Consider the following 14,536-nt stretch of genomic DNA (forward strand, 5'->3'; position numbering starts at 1 on the left):
CTCACAGAGGGACCAAAACACACAAGACCTGTTGTGAAACAGTAAGTGGGTTTTTCAAAACGCAGGTATTAGAAGGGCAAAGCCTTGATGCAAAACACACCATTGAGCGCAACAGGATGCAAGGCAAACTGTCCGCAGAGAGTAGGGCTGGGTAAGAGCACTTCGGGAAATTCCGTCCCGAACGAACCAGATGAAAGCAGGGAGGTGAGAACCACTGGATTTTCACGTGCTGTATTGTTTTAGGGATGACCAGAGGCGCAAAAAGCCCCGCAGGGCCGGGCTGCAGAGCCGCACAGGTGCTGAGGGCACAGCGCTGCCGGCCAGGGGGACACCGGCAGCACCGCCCGAGCCTGGCAGCGCCGCACCGGGCACCCCCGGGCAGGGCACACGCGGCTGCCTCCTCCCCTCAGCACCGGGCCCCGCCACTCCGGATCGCCGGGGACTAGGCCATGACCCCATCGCGCCTCCCGGGACGGCCGAGAAGCCGCAGGAACGCCGCGGCCGCGCTCCTTCCAGCGCAGCCGGCCCCTTGCCCCCGCCCGCGGGGCCGCCGCCTCCCGGCCCGCCCCGCCCCGCTCCCGGCACCCACCGTGCGGGCGGGCCGCGGAGCGGAGGGCCGGAGCCGGCGGCGCAGGTAGGCGGCGGCCTCGGGGCCTCCATGGCCGCGCGGCGCGGAGCGGAGCGCTCCCCGCGGAGCCAGCGCAGGGCACCGGGCCGGGCCGGGCCGCGGGAGGCAGCGCCTGCGGCCGTGAGGCGGCGGCCGGGAGCGGGGCTGTGCCCGGCCGCGGGGCTGTGCCCGTTCGGCGGCGCGGCCGGGCCCGGCCCGAGCCCGGAGCGCGGCGCGGGCAGAGCGGGGCCCGCGGGGCGGAGCCGCCCCCGGGGAGGCCGCGCCGCTCCCTCCGCGCAGCTCCGCGGCCGGGAGCTTGTCACGGGTATCGGCCGCTGCTGGAGACTCATCCCCGCGCGCCTGTGTGTTTACAGGAAATAAACGGCTTCTAATGCGAGGAGCACGATGAAATTCGGCTGCCTTTCCTTCCGACAGCCCTACGCGGGGCTGCTTCTAAACCAGGTCAAAACGGTAGAGACTCGCTGGCGTCCTTTGCTAGCAGGCTACAAGAACTGCACCATTGCTATTCATATAGCTGTTAAGGACTGGGAAGATGAAACATGGAGAGAAATTCTTCTGAATAGGTTTGGCATGACACCAAAACAACTGCAAGATTTGTTGGATGAAGGGGAAAAATTTGGCAGAGGAGTTATTGCAGGTAAGTATCCTTGAGTTATATATTTTATAAACAAACTTTCAGTCCCTTAACAGGCACTGAAATATGCATCTGCTTTATGTGTTTGCACTCGTTATGACATTTCTTTAACTCTTTGAAGGAGTGGAGCATGAGTTGTGATGGGGGAGTGTATTTCAGTTCCTGTATGTTTCAGCACAACACGTATCAGTTTCACACTTCTTGCATTTTCAGCTTAGGAACTCTTGCTGAAACCATTTTGCACTACTCGTGATCAAGCAAATTCATGATGTTGCAGCACTGTGCATGCCATTTTAATGTATACATAAATAATTACATAAATAAATTCTATTTCAGTTTTACAAGCTCCCTCTGTCACTTTTGATATTTAGGCAGTGAAGAAGTTTGTTTCACTTTGTAACACAGTGAAGAGGCAGTGATGTTTCACTGCATAAGTTGCAGCAGATGATGTGCACTGTACACTTAAAAAGTTTTTAGTGCTCATTTTGTACTGTTTTGTTGTAGGTATCTTTGTTACATCATCTTTCATTGTCATTTGAATACTTTTAGCTGTTCCTGCACAACAAATTAATTCTATCACATACACTGAACATTGTGGTTCTGCACTGCTGAAAACTGTAGGTCCTACATAATCTGTAGATTTGCAGCCTTGATGTAAATTGCATGCTTAATTGTGGCAAGGTAAGAATTTCAAAATAGTTTAATGATTTAAAAATGTTAATAGAATAGTGGCTTGAGAGGAGCAGAGAGAGTTTTATGCTTTACTGAAGCGTGTCCAAGTCCAAATGTAGCTCAGGAGTTTTGGTAGCAGCTCTGTCTTTTTAGATGCAGGCAGCTTTTCAAGGAGTTCTGCTGTGCTTTGTGGTGATTTTAACCGTGCCCTCCTCCTCCTTTTCTTCACCCACCTGAGTTAGTCACATGGATTTTGCAGCAAACAGCACAGGTGGGAGAAGTGCCTCCCTCTGACTGTGCCCTTCTGGTAACAAACTGGCTGTGTCCTCAGGGAGGGCTACTTGTGGAAAATTTTTCTGTAGGAGATCAAACTGGCAACTAATTCTGTATTTTAATTGTAATATACAGGATTAATTGACGTTGGAGAGACATCACTATATCCAGAAAACCTGCCTCCTGAAGAGATTCTGGAGCTGGAAAACAAAGCTGTCCTCAGTAATCTAGAACAGAAATACTTGACTGTTGTTTCAAATCCCAGATGGCTCCTGGAACCAATTCCTGCCAGAGGGAGAACAGGGGTGTGGCAGGTGGATATCCCTGAAGAACTGATCCCTTCAGAATTGTAGGTGTTGCCCCTTACTATTATTTTTCCTGCCTAAATGCACACTTGTATTTAAGATGCTGACTTGTAAAATACATCAGCATCTTGTTTAGGATTCTATTCCAAAACTATCTGAAATGGCAAATACATTTGAAGAACTGCTTTTTTGAGGTAAAACAAACAAGATGTGTCTTTATGAACATGAAATTGTTTTTGTAAACTTTTCCTGTACAAACAACTAAGTAAATGCCATTTTTAAATGTACAGTTATGCATTGTGTGCCAATTTAAAGGTAAATTAAAATTATTTTTTGATACCTGCATCTCTGATTATAGGAAAATGGTGCTTAAAAGCAGGCTGCCACAAGTTATAGGACATCTGTCCCAGACCACTCCTTGTCCTGCCTTATGGATAGATTCTTTTCATTCACATTTCAGGCACACAAGATGTGCATATGATGGATTTAGCTCTGTGACCTGACAGACACTGCAGAAGGGCCAGTTTGAGAAGGTGCTTGTACAAAATGAAATTGAGCAAGTATTACATTTTTTCTTATTTAAGATGAAAAATACTAGTTGTCTTTGAAAATATAATACTGAATTCAAAACAAGTGTGAAGAATTACAAATAGCCACTAAGCTTTGGCACTCTTAAGAGTTTTTCAAAATTCACACCCTACATTACAGTGAGAATCCTTTTGATTTTCTGGAGCAAGGCCACACCTAGGCATGGCTCTAAAAACAGAACAGGACAAGTGGCAGAGTCTTAATATTCAGACACTTTACTGGAGCACTTAGAACCTGTTCCCTTGGACTACACAACTTCTGCCAGAGCTGTGGCTGCAGCTCCAGGGTCTGAACCACAGCTGGAGCTGGGCTGTGCCCTGGAGACAGAGCAAGCTGCTGCCAGCACAGCTCAGGGCTGGGAAGTGACTGCAGAGCAGGGCTGGATGAAGTTCCCTGGGCAGTTCCCTAGCCCCAGCCAGGCCCTGCTGTGCCTTGGCTGAAGGGAAGGTGCAGAGGCTGGAGCTTCTCTGTGTTTGTCTGAGCAGCAGCAGATGGAGCTGTATGGACACCACTGCCTGAGGACCTGCCTTGGCACTGTGCTTGGCGGGTGAGGCCTTCCCCAGTGCAGGGCTGTGCCTGTTCTCCCTTGCCCCTGCTCTGCATGGACTGCTCTCCTCCTGGGACGTGGTTTCTCATGCAAGCTCAGCCTCTGGTTTTCTTCTCCATGGTGGCATGCAGGCAAATTGATGTCCAGTAACAATCCCGATGATTTGCTGAACCAGAATATAATAATAAAAAAAGTATATTAAAAAAATGGCAACAAAATTTAAACTATTGGATGGGACAGTGCTGAGTTGGGTTTCAGGCAGTAGCTGGTCTACAGGCAAGAAAGGAAAGCTCTGGAGCATCAGAAATGGAAGCGCTGCATCCAGGTTTTTCAGGCATACACCTTGAACACATGCAGAAATGTCCATGCACTCCCCTCCTCTTCCTGCCATGCTAACATTAAAGAAATGAGGCCCATGGTATTTAACCCATCTAAACTGTGGGTTACTTAAACACAGAGAGCAGCTGCAAGGGTTTGGGAATTCAAGACATCTGGTTTTATAAACTACAGCACTACACATTTTGTAGACTCCATTTCTCCAAAGCACCTCTAAGTCCAAGGCACACTGTCAAAGCAGATCTTTCTTCAGACAAGAAAATGCTATGCCAACACCAACAAGATCCTATCTTGAAAAGTTTAATCATTTACACTGACCAACACAAAGTTGGTAACAAAGACCAAGCTATGATATTTATACCGGCTAACACACAGCTGTGAAGCCTATCACAAATGTTTCTGGCACAGACCACACAATGTGAGAAACAGCTTATTAAACAGCCAGTCTAATGGGAGAATGGTACATGCTGCTCAAGAAGAATCAAAATATGAAACTGGAAAAGCAACAAAAACAACATGTAACTCCCAAGCCAGCACAAAATTTGAAATACTTACATGAATATTTACACAGCAACTCAAAAACATCGTGTAAGTCACCATACATTCTACTTCCCCTCCCAAAACTTTCCAGTGTTGCCTCAGAAGTGCAACACTCTTGTGCCTCTGTGATGATTGCAGCTGAACAGAGATAGAAGAGGTACTATGCTAAGGCATCCCAAAGCATTTAAAAGAGACATGAAAACAAGTGTATATTTAGGACCTAAAAGACACCTGGAATAGCACAGGCATTTCATACAGGGTTTTTAAAAAAATACTTTTAGATAATACTTATACTGTACACAACAGGACTTTTAAACAATATATTACACTGCTAAAAATGTTCATATAAATACTATACAGGCAAGCGTGCAACCAACCTGTTAGGAAGGTTCACAAATTAGACAACCACATATTTCTGGAAAAGCACTCAGATTATCTTCAAGATTTCTGATTTGTGTAATCCAAGCCACTGATTCAGTAATACCTATTTTAAAGGAATTGGGACAAGGCATGAGATGAAATACATCTGTCTGCTGATGACCAGTTCAAGTTTAATATGCTACTGTCATCTTAATCTGGCATATCAATGTTTAACTTGGGAGGTGGAATCACATATTTTCCAGGACTCTGTGTAATGACCACTCCAGTCTTTTTTCGAAACATTGGTGCAATTTTTGGTGGTTCAGGCAGTGGTGTTTCTTCTGTCTCCTCATTATCTTCATGATGAAGATCATAAGAGATATTTCCATATTCTCGCAAGAATGGGAAAATTTCAAGCAGGAACTGGCAAAAGTCTTTGCGAATTCCAAACCACCCTAAAAGAAAAAGAAATAATGTTGTACGTTATTAACAGAATGAACACTTAATTAAGTAGACTATTTAAGGTCTCTTGATTGTGTGCATATAAATGCTGCTTCTCAGCGTTCCTTATGCCTATCACAACATTACAGTTGAAGTTATATACAGACAGACAGGCTGGACAAGCATTTGCACAGTTCCATGTCTGCACATGCAGCCTGTGTCTATATCCACCTGCATAAATTACAGCTACAGTACCCCAGCAAGAATCCATTCCATTTCACACATTACAGTGTCGGGTCACACCAGTACAGAGAAGGAACACAAAAGACTTTGCACCTCAACCAAAGTAAATGCCACAGGGGAGGACACTGTAAGCTCTGAAACCTTACTGCAACTGCCTGAAAACAATAGTAACAGAAAAGCCCTTTCTGAAAATACAAATCTTAATGAAATACATTAATTTTTAACCTGTTTCCAGGATTCTGAAATACTTACAGTGATTGCCTCCTTTTTGTCCAAATGTTGTTGCCATTAATGTTATCAGTGAAAGCCAGAGAGGAACAAATATGGGTATGAAAGAAAAAGAATTATGCCCATCCAGTCTGTGTACTAGCAAGATCTAAATGGAAAAAAAAAAATTATACAATGTTAGTTTAACTGCAATACTCACTTTCAAAGTGCTTAAAGCATATGCTGATCTGAAATCTTTAACTTCATACATCTGTGAGGAAAAAGTGGCCTTCACAGAAGCATGTAGTTATACTTCCAATGTGATGCAGATTTTTCTCAAGAAACTTTTAAGGAACAGAATAGAATTTTCATTTATGTTTCATCTTTGCTGTTAATATTTTATTCCAAAACAAAGTACAGCATTCTCACTTCAGAAAGTTCAAAAATCGTCATTAATTTCTTACTGAAAAAAAGAGTAAGACACATCACACTCATTATGGCTTTTTCTACCTCAAACGTGAGCAGTGGAACTACAATTGTCATCCAGCTGACAGCCATGGTTATGTGTGTCCTCCTCTGCTCAGCAATCACGTCCATGGAGCGCAGGAACAGCACAGACCACACGATGTAATAGAGCACAACGAGGCACAGGAAGGACATCAAGATCCACAGTGGCACACAGACAACCTGAAAGAAAATCACATTTGATTTGTTTCAGTTGTGGGTTTGTTGATTTTTTTTAAAGTGAGTCTACGTATTAAGCCTAAACAAGAAAATTAAGTCTTTAAATAATGTCTAACAGAAGGGCAGCAAGCTCATGTGTGTTGTTTCGAGACATAATCAGTTCAGGGGTTCCTCAGCTTTCTAAACTCCATCAAGTTAAACAATTTAAAATTAAGGCAACGTAGTTCAACTTAGGTAAGACTTTTGTCTTGAACTGTACTTGAAACTGATTTTTAGCATGTACTTCCACACTGCATACCTTAAAGAGTTTCAATCCTTTCTCAAAAAATTTTGACAATAGAAAGGACAGACAGATTGTCAGTTTCATGGTAGTTTACAGAAACCCCGACACAGAAAGAGCACTTTTGTATTCTAAAGGCACTTGGGACAGGACATCTCAGCAGTTTTGACAAAGACTACTTGCACAGTAAGTGGATTTACATTGATGGAAACACAACAAATAAAAGTAGTTATTTGCCAATACATCCTCTAATTCACCAATCATTTTCATGGCTTGTTTAGTGTTCCCATTGGGAACTTTGGGTGAGGATTTCTTTTTCAACTGCTGCTCAGAGATGAACTGCAGTTGATGGCACATTCCTCTCCCCCAGAGGATGGCGTGCCCAAAGAACAGCCTCTGACTGCCACGAGCACTGGATGAGATGCCAGTGAAGAATTCAGTGAAGGATTGCTAAGCAAGCAAAAATGGGATCATGGACTGACCATGTATGAACTGTTCCCTAGAATAAATATCTTTATGAAATTCAGCATTTAAACAAAGATAAGAAGAAAACACTGGTTACATACAAGCCATGGCCATCTGATGATGTCATCTAGTCTGAGTGCAATAAATATGAACTGTAGAATATTGACTGAACACAAGATTTCCAGCTAGAAAAAGAAAAAAAAAAACATTAGTTAACTCATAGTATGATAAATGTACTTCCAGGATAGCAAATGAACCTGTCAAAGTACTTCTCTGACCCCATTCTTATCACTGAAATATGAAAATTTGTTTGCATTTACATTTTCTATTACTAAACATCCCTAAATTTGTGTGGGTGTGATCCCAACCAAATAATGTAGAGTCTGCTGGTTTTAAGACCTTCCTTAAAAAAAGGGCACTTTAAGTGATTAGAGAAATAAGAAAAGCCAAACTAATCAGAAAGAAAAAAGCAAAGCATCAGAAAACAGCTGTACTTTTCATACACTAAATACTGCTAGAATTAAGTAGTAAAAAGACCTTCAACTTAAAATTAGCAAAATTAATCCTTTGGAATATTTTGTATTTTTGCTAATGGGCAAAACTACCAACAGTCCAAATTAGAAGTCTAATTAATTTAAAAGTTCCATCTAGGGAAGAAAATAAATACATGGACTATTGGAATATGACATACAAATTCAAATAATTTACTGTATAATAGATATTATAAATGACACTGAAGACATAGGTTTTGTGGCAATAGAGAAAAGCAGTACTTCTCATTAAAATGTTAATGAAAGATTTTCATGAGTTCTGCTTGCCACTATGAGAAAGCCCTTCATTATACTTTGTTTTTTGTTTTTTTTTAGTCTGTGTCTAGCTTGAACAAAGTGAGACAATGAAACACCATCACGCTTGGCAAGATTCTACTTCCAAAGTTTATGGGCAGCCCTACAATGGGTAGGATTTTCAGAGACCACAGCATTATTATCTGAAAAGTCAACTGAAGCTTTTGAATGCAAGCTAGAAACATTACTCATTTTAATAAAAAATAGGCAGTTATGCAAGGCCTCTTTCAAATGTAAGATTTCTCTGAAGGCAGACACTACATGCTACTTTTCACTAACACACATGATTGTGTAGACTGTGATCTGGATAAATGCCTTTGAAAGTTACAGTTCAGGGAGTCAAAAATCCAACAGGCAGCAGGCACTTGCCAGCTTCAGGAACCACACCAAAGACTCCACTGTTCAGCTATAAATTACTTTAAAAAGACTGAAAAAGTAGATTTAAAATAATTTTGTACCGCTGTCTTTCTTAAAAGAATAAGCCACCAAACCCTGCCACTCAAGCAACCAGAAAGCTGCAAGAGCAAAGAGAGAGAGAGAAAAATATAAAAATCAGAGGATCAATTGCTGTAAATAGTTTATAGAATCAAGTTAGCACACGAGATCTATATGGCAAGTGCACACATATTTGCAGTGGCTCACAACTTAATAAATTCAACCTGCCTTAAATAAATAGTGCTTTACTGACTATAAAATAGTGTAACACATAAAAGGAAGCTTTTCCTCAGCCCACCATGATACAAAAACCCCAGCATGTACTTACTGATCACCTAATCAGATGCAGAACTGATCAGGAATGAGCAGATAATGTATTTCAGATTAAATACTTATGAAAATAATAACAGATTTACAACTGCTTTGATTACTCAAGTAAAAAAATTATATCCTGGATTAAAGGCAGACCCCTCATGTTTCTAGCAAATGAGGAAGGGAAATAATGAAATCTTCACAGAGTAAGAAGAAGAGCAAGTAGAACAGCACTAGGTGAAGATGACTAAGAGTAAAAAAAATAAATAAAAATGGGTTGAGACAGCTGTTGCCTTTTATGGATTCCACTTTCTTCTGCCAGCATGTAGCAGCTGTGCAGTCATCTGTAAATCAATGGGCAATCAAGCATCATCCAGTAGATGGCAAGCACTTCCACACAAATTTTACTTTTAGCAATGCTTAACTGGTAATAGAACCCTGCAAAATAAATTTCTATTGGCAAATGTTTCAAAATGAACTTAGGATATCAGTTTACCAGTCATCATAACAATCACTTACAAAAAATGTTTCTCTCTAGAGAAAAACTCATCTTGTGCTAATGTTAGAGAAATAGCCCCTTGAAATTAAAATACCTGAAAAAGCTGAGCCTCATCTAAAAATCAGATTTCTAATTGTCATGGGGTAGTTTGAGGACATCACAAAATGAAAAACGCCTTAAAAAAATTCAGTATGTATTCTAAATTTATTGCAAAATGTCACAATTTTGGGTGCACCTTGAGAATCCTTCCAAGGTTCTTCCAAAGCCAAAGGGAGTTAAGATAGAGGCAGAAAATAAAAATCTAATGTTACTGCCTATCATTCACATTCCCAAATTAAAGATTAAACACACAGATTGTGATATTAAGACATTTTCAGCCCTGATTATGAAGGGCTCTGGAAACTCAATTCTGCCTAGAGACTGTGCTTGCAATCAGTGGAATTTTTTTTCTGTTGTTTCCTTGAAAGTGTCTGGTATTGATCGATACTGCAGAGGTCCTGGCAAACAGAAAATAATAAACAAATAACATACATATATAACAACTAATAAATAAATAACATTATTTTTGTTAACACAAAATAATAAAAAAGCAGGTTCAAAACATGCTGCAATTTGGCAGTTGAAAAAAACTACAAGATACTAGAAATAGTTATATTATTCCTGACCCTGATTTCACTCCCATTTGCAGATGAGTGCATTTACAGGTGAGTGCAATTAATTGGACTGATGCAGTCTTCTGAACTGTGCTTTCCTAAGAGACAGAGTGCCCCAGCTCTGATGGCAGGACCTGCACTGCCCTGTGAAGTGAAGCCTCACCTCCAGGGAGCGGTCGTGTCGGAAGCCCCACACACAAGCTGCAACCGAGACTGGAGACACAAAGAACAGGGGCATGAAGACCAGAAGCCAGAAATGGGTTCCTCTTTCAATCCTGTCACACACCAGGACTTCAAACATCAGCAGCAGCAGGTGGATGCCTACTGCAATTAGCATAGCTTTGAACTCCACACAGGTTTCTCCTTCTGCTCTGAAGAGAGGATAAGGAAGAATTTACTTGCCTGTAAGAAAGCACATTACCCTGCAAACATCCCAGAACATTTGCTTGAGCTTCAGATATTCAGATATAAAAACTTGTTTTTAATAAACATACACATTATACCCATTAAACTCCACTGCTGATGACCTAGTAGGATTTCTTTCCCATAGAGTTGCATGTTTGAAGTATTTTACTCAAAGGGTGCAGTGGAATTTTTACAATTTGAAATGTTCTAAGGATTGCATAGCTGGGCAGATAAAAGAAGAGGATTTCTTTGCTAGTATATCAACAGTCAGCTATCATGCAGGCTGTTAGAAAATAAGCTCAATTTAAAATGATCTGTTTGATTTCTGCACCAGCATTCACTGAATCAACACCTTTCCCCAGGATTTCTTTATTTACCCAAGCCGGAGTATTGCAACAGATTTTTTCTGTTACTAAAAGTAAAATGCCTGTAAAATGACAGCACACAGAGTTTCTCCCCACACCACTAGACCCATTATGAGAAGGGGGCAAACAAGACCTGAAACACACAAACGTGGGTGTATCAGGAGATCTGTGCATCAAGATTTCTCATTTAATATTCACCACAGACAGAAAGGACATTTACTGCACTTCAATTAAGGTCATTTTTCTTTTGCCCTGGGATCTTGAAATTCACATTCTACTCAAATTACCAAAAAACTCACCACTGATGTATTCAGAGATGTGAAAGTATTTTGTCCTAGACTGACAAGACACGACACTGGCTCTGTTTTGCCAAACAATCATCATCAGCTTACCGGTACTGTGGGTTTCGGGCCCACACTCCTGTTCCCACCGAGGCACCAACAATCACCATTAACTTCCAGAGCCATATTGGAGCAAACACAGCCCAGTAACTCCACTGAATTTTGTCATCCAGACGCAGAGAGAGCAACACAGAGAAGAGCAGCAGGCAGGCATAAATAAGGAATTTGCTATAGAACAAACAAAGAAAACAACCCAGTCAGGAATCAAGGCAGGCAACTTCACATCAACTTTGCAGAGGAAAACAAAATCAGTCACAGCTGAAATTTCACTGGGATACTTCCTAATAGAAAATGTGTCAAGTTTCTTTACAAAGAATCAAATATTTCATCATAGATACAGCATATGTAATCTCTTTCATTAGTAAAATCATTGCTTCAAGGAAACACAACAAAAGCATTTCTGGATAATGATCTCAGTGAATGGACTGAGATAAATAGTTCCCTTCCAAGGATGCAGTCAGGAGCTCTGTTATTAGAGGCTCACAAATATACCAGCTATACATGTTTTTAAAAAATGTATTCTGTCATACAAATCAAGTGAAGTAGCTTTTGATATTCAAAACTGAGTTACATGATTTATGAAATTTTATCCACACCAAGTTATTATGCACTGTAATAGGGCCAACTTCAGATAATTTTTTCTTAATATTAACATTCCATTAAAAATCCACTATTATAGAAAAGAAAAACCCAACAGGTTAAATGTTTAGCAAAGTCACCTATTATACACTGATGTTTCTCACTGGAACATTGAGGATGATGATTACAAATTTAAAGTAGCTACAGTTTATAACATAGCCAATTTAAGAATGAATAAACATATCCGAATACTTGAGCAGTGGCACAGCAACTCCTTGTACCATCAAAAATCAGACAAAATAATTACACAGTAGGCAATTTCCTCAAAGGACAGGAAGGGAAACGTCTCCCACCCATCCACCAGAAGCTCACAGACTACTTTATAAAACACATAAATAGGTTACAACACTGTTTCAGTGAAGTAATTGTATGTATTTTCAAACGTGGATAACCTAACAGAATAATGCAGCAACAATCAGGAATGCTACCATCCCTCCAACAGCACAACTCAAACTACCCACCTTCACTCACATCAAATAACAAGCACTCATCAGATCAAGATTACTATGGTTGATATCAAACTGTTTTGTCTCTACTCAGAACAAGTGTCTCATCTGCACCTTAATAATGAAGAACAGATTTATTGTGTCAGCATCTGCCTGCATACCCAATGAAACTACCTCGGGACAGGATGATATAAACTGGTCACACCTCATAGCAACAAAGAGATGGCTCAGCTCCTCGGCTAGTCATCCTTTTTTTACATTCAATATGTGTGTAATTTGTACGTTCCCTGGCTCCTCAATAAGCACAGCCGTGAAACACCCCTGCTCCCCGGGTGTTCCAGGCACATCAAAACATAAAGAGACCTGCAAAAGTGCAACATTCAGCTTGCTCATTCACCACTCAGCACCCAAATAAGCTGCAAGCATCACTCTGCAGCAACAAACCCTTACAAGCTTCTAGGACTTCTGTTCCTACTTCTCCATTACTCTGACCACACATATTTCAATTGTGTGTTTCAGCTCCTGTTACAATGCACTTCCTGGAGCTTTGGTTGCCCTTTTGTTTGTCTAAACAACTGACTGAGCACGGCTTGCTCTAACTGGCATCACGTAAGGCCTCTTCCACGTGCAAGGTTCTTGCAGGACTCAGCATCTCAAGCCACCTTGCACAACTTACTTGTAGGTCCTTAGTGTCTGTGGTCTTAAAGTATCTAGTAAAACCCGGTAAAATGTAACTCATTCTCTCAGCTTCTTTAACAGTTACATGTCCGTACTCGCTGAGAGCCAGCCGAACCCCGGGCTCAGTGTCCATCCCCCTGTTCCCGTTAAGGCGGCCGAAGGCAGGGCTCGCCTGCCCCGCTGCTCCCGGTGCAGCCCAGCGCTGCTCACACCGGCGGACACGGAGCCAAAGCCCCGCGGGGAAGCACCGCAACAGCACAAAGAGCCCGGGAGCGATCAGAGTTACACAACAACAAAGCAGCAGCACTGCGAGCGGGGCTGCGAAGCAGATGTGGAGCGCTCCCGTGCCCAGCCCGGAGCGCCCGCCAGCCGCGGGGAGCACGCACCGCTCCCGGGGCCGGCAAGGCTGCATCCCGTGACCCCCGAGGTCTTTTCCAGCCCGGTTGATTCAGGGATCCCGGGCAGGAAGCCGGCCGGGAGCGGCGCGCTCCGAGCTCGCGGGGCGGAAGGGCCACCCGAGGCCGCGCTCCGCTCCGGAGCTGACGGGTCCGGCACCCAGCGCTGCTGCCGGCCGGGCTCCGGGCTAGCCCTGGCGGGCCGGCGCTGCCCGTGCCGCGCTCACCTGGGGTTGAAGTCCTGGAAGAAGCCGCGCAGGTTCATCGCGGCCCCTCTACCAGGCGCTCATGGCGCGGCGCCGCCACCGCTCCAGGGCCTGGCCTGCCCGGGCCTCGCCGCCGCCCCGCGCATGCGCGCGGCCTCTGCCGGGAACCGGGCCGGCCGAGCACGGCCGGGCTTCGCAAGCGAGCACCGCGCATGCGCGCCGGGCAGGGCGCGGGCTCTGCTAGAGGAGCAAGGCGGGACCGGGGGCGGGGCCAAATCCGCAGGCGGGGCTGAGGTGGGCGGGGCGGTCCCCAGGTGGGCGGGACTGTCATAGTGGGCGGGGCTTTGGTGGGCGGGGCGGCCCCGCCCCGGCCCTTCGGCCTCTCGAAGAAATTTTTCCTCCTTTCTGCCCCAAATCGGGTTTCTGGCGGTGTGAAGCTAGTCGTGCGGGCCCTGGTGCTACATGGCCTCATAAAAGTCCCCCTCCAGTTCTCTCGGAGCCCCCTAGGTACTGGAAGGTGCTCTAAGGTCTCCCTAGAACCTCTCTTCCCCAAACTGAGCCAGATTTGGGTGACAGTTCCAGAATCTCTGTGTAACTCGGGGACATTTCAGTGTCTGGGGCAATTAAATCCTCGGGCATTTAGGGGCAGCTCTACAAAAAGTTTGTCATCATCCAGTATTCACTGAGAAATGTTCCGAATACAAATTTGAAAAAACACAAACTATGTATGTACCTTGGAGACAAAATACTGGATACTTAAAATTTTCAGCCAAGCTAGAAAAGGCATAAAAAGAATCAAGGTGGACTTAAGTGAAACAAATTGTGGTCCGAAAGGAGAGAACTAGGCTTTCTGTTGTTTGGGGGGTTTTTTTGTTTGTCCATTTGTTTCAGTGAAAGTAATTAGCTGTTGGAACAAATGACCCTGAGAAACAAGAGATTTTTCACTTTTAAATAAAGGCTCTCTGGAGATAGATGCTAATTTAACTGATGCTGATCAGTTTGACTGTAACAAGTTTTATGAAATTCTGTAGCAGACCAGAATAGTTTACACAAC

At 43.4% G+C, this 14,536-nt stretch overlaps 3 protein-coding genes across 9 annotated transcripts in view; 1 reads left to right on the forward strand and 2 right to left on the reverse strand.

The window, feature by feature from the left end:
• MAMLD1 (mastermind like domain containing 1) overlaps positions 1-994 on the reverse strand; it is a 247,384-nt gene extending 246,390 nt beyond the window's left edge. For 3 of the 6 annotated variants that reach the window (XM_064426931.1, XM_064426929.1, XM_064426930.1), the window contains exon 1: positions 590-993. The gene's annotated coding sequence lies outside the window, so the exon portion shown is untranslated. Of the gene's footprint in view, positions 1-100; positions 395-589 lie in introns of those variants that run through there. The other 3 variants (XM_064426924.1, XM_064426926.1, XM_064426925.1) reach the window with 2 other exon arrangements.
• Positions 183-2,851, forward strand: LOC135304488 (EOLA-like protein). Of its 2 annotated transcripts, none has more exons than XM_064426934.1 (3): positions 183-204; positions 982-1,265; positions 2,343-2,851. In XM_064426934.1, the coding sequence occupies exons 2-3, from the start codon at positions 1,013-1,015 to the stop codon at positions 2,558-2,560; spliced, it is 471 nt and encodes a 156-aa protein (XP_064283004.1). In that variant the 5' UTR covers positions 183-204; positions 982-1,012; the 3' UTR covers positions 2,561-2,851. The 2 variants fall into 2 exon arrangements, with proteins under 2 accessions (XP_064283004.1, XP_064283003.1); XM_064426933.1 differs by lacking the exon at positions 183-204 and adding an exon at positions 483-634.
• A 1,416-nt stretch (positions 2,852-4,267) lies between these two features.
• TMEM185A (transmembrane protein 185A) lies at positions 4,268-13,693 on the reverse strand. Its single transcript, XM_064426932.1, has 7 exons — positions 13,504-13,693; positions 11,110-11,286; positions 10,111-10,318; positions 7,305-7,388; positions 6,285-6,461; positions 5,820-5,943; positions 4,268-5,338 (listed from the first exon to the last, which is right to left on the reverse strand). Exons 1-7 carry the CDS (start codon positions 13,539-13,541, stop codon positions 5,094-5,096), a joined length of 1,053 nt encoding a protein of 350 aa, XP_064283002.1. The 5' UTR covers positions 13,542-13,693; the 3' UTR covers positions 4,268-5,093.
• Between the last annotated feature and the right edge of the window lie 843 nt (positions 13,694-14,536).

The sequence above is a fragment of the Passer domesticus genome, chromosome 7 (genome assembly GCF_036417665.1).
Source record: "Passer domesticus isolate bPasDom1 chromosome 7, bPasDom1.hap1, whole genome shotgun sequence".
In the NCBI taxonomy this organism is placed as follows: domain Eukaryota; kingdom Metazoa; phylum Chordata; class Aves; order Passeriformes; family Passeridae; genus Passer; species Passer domesticus.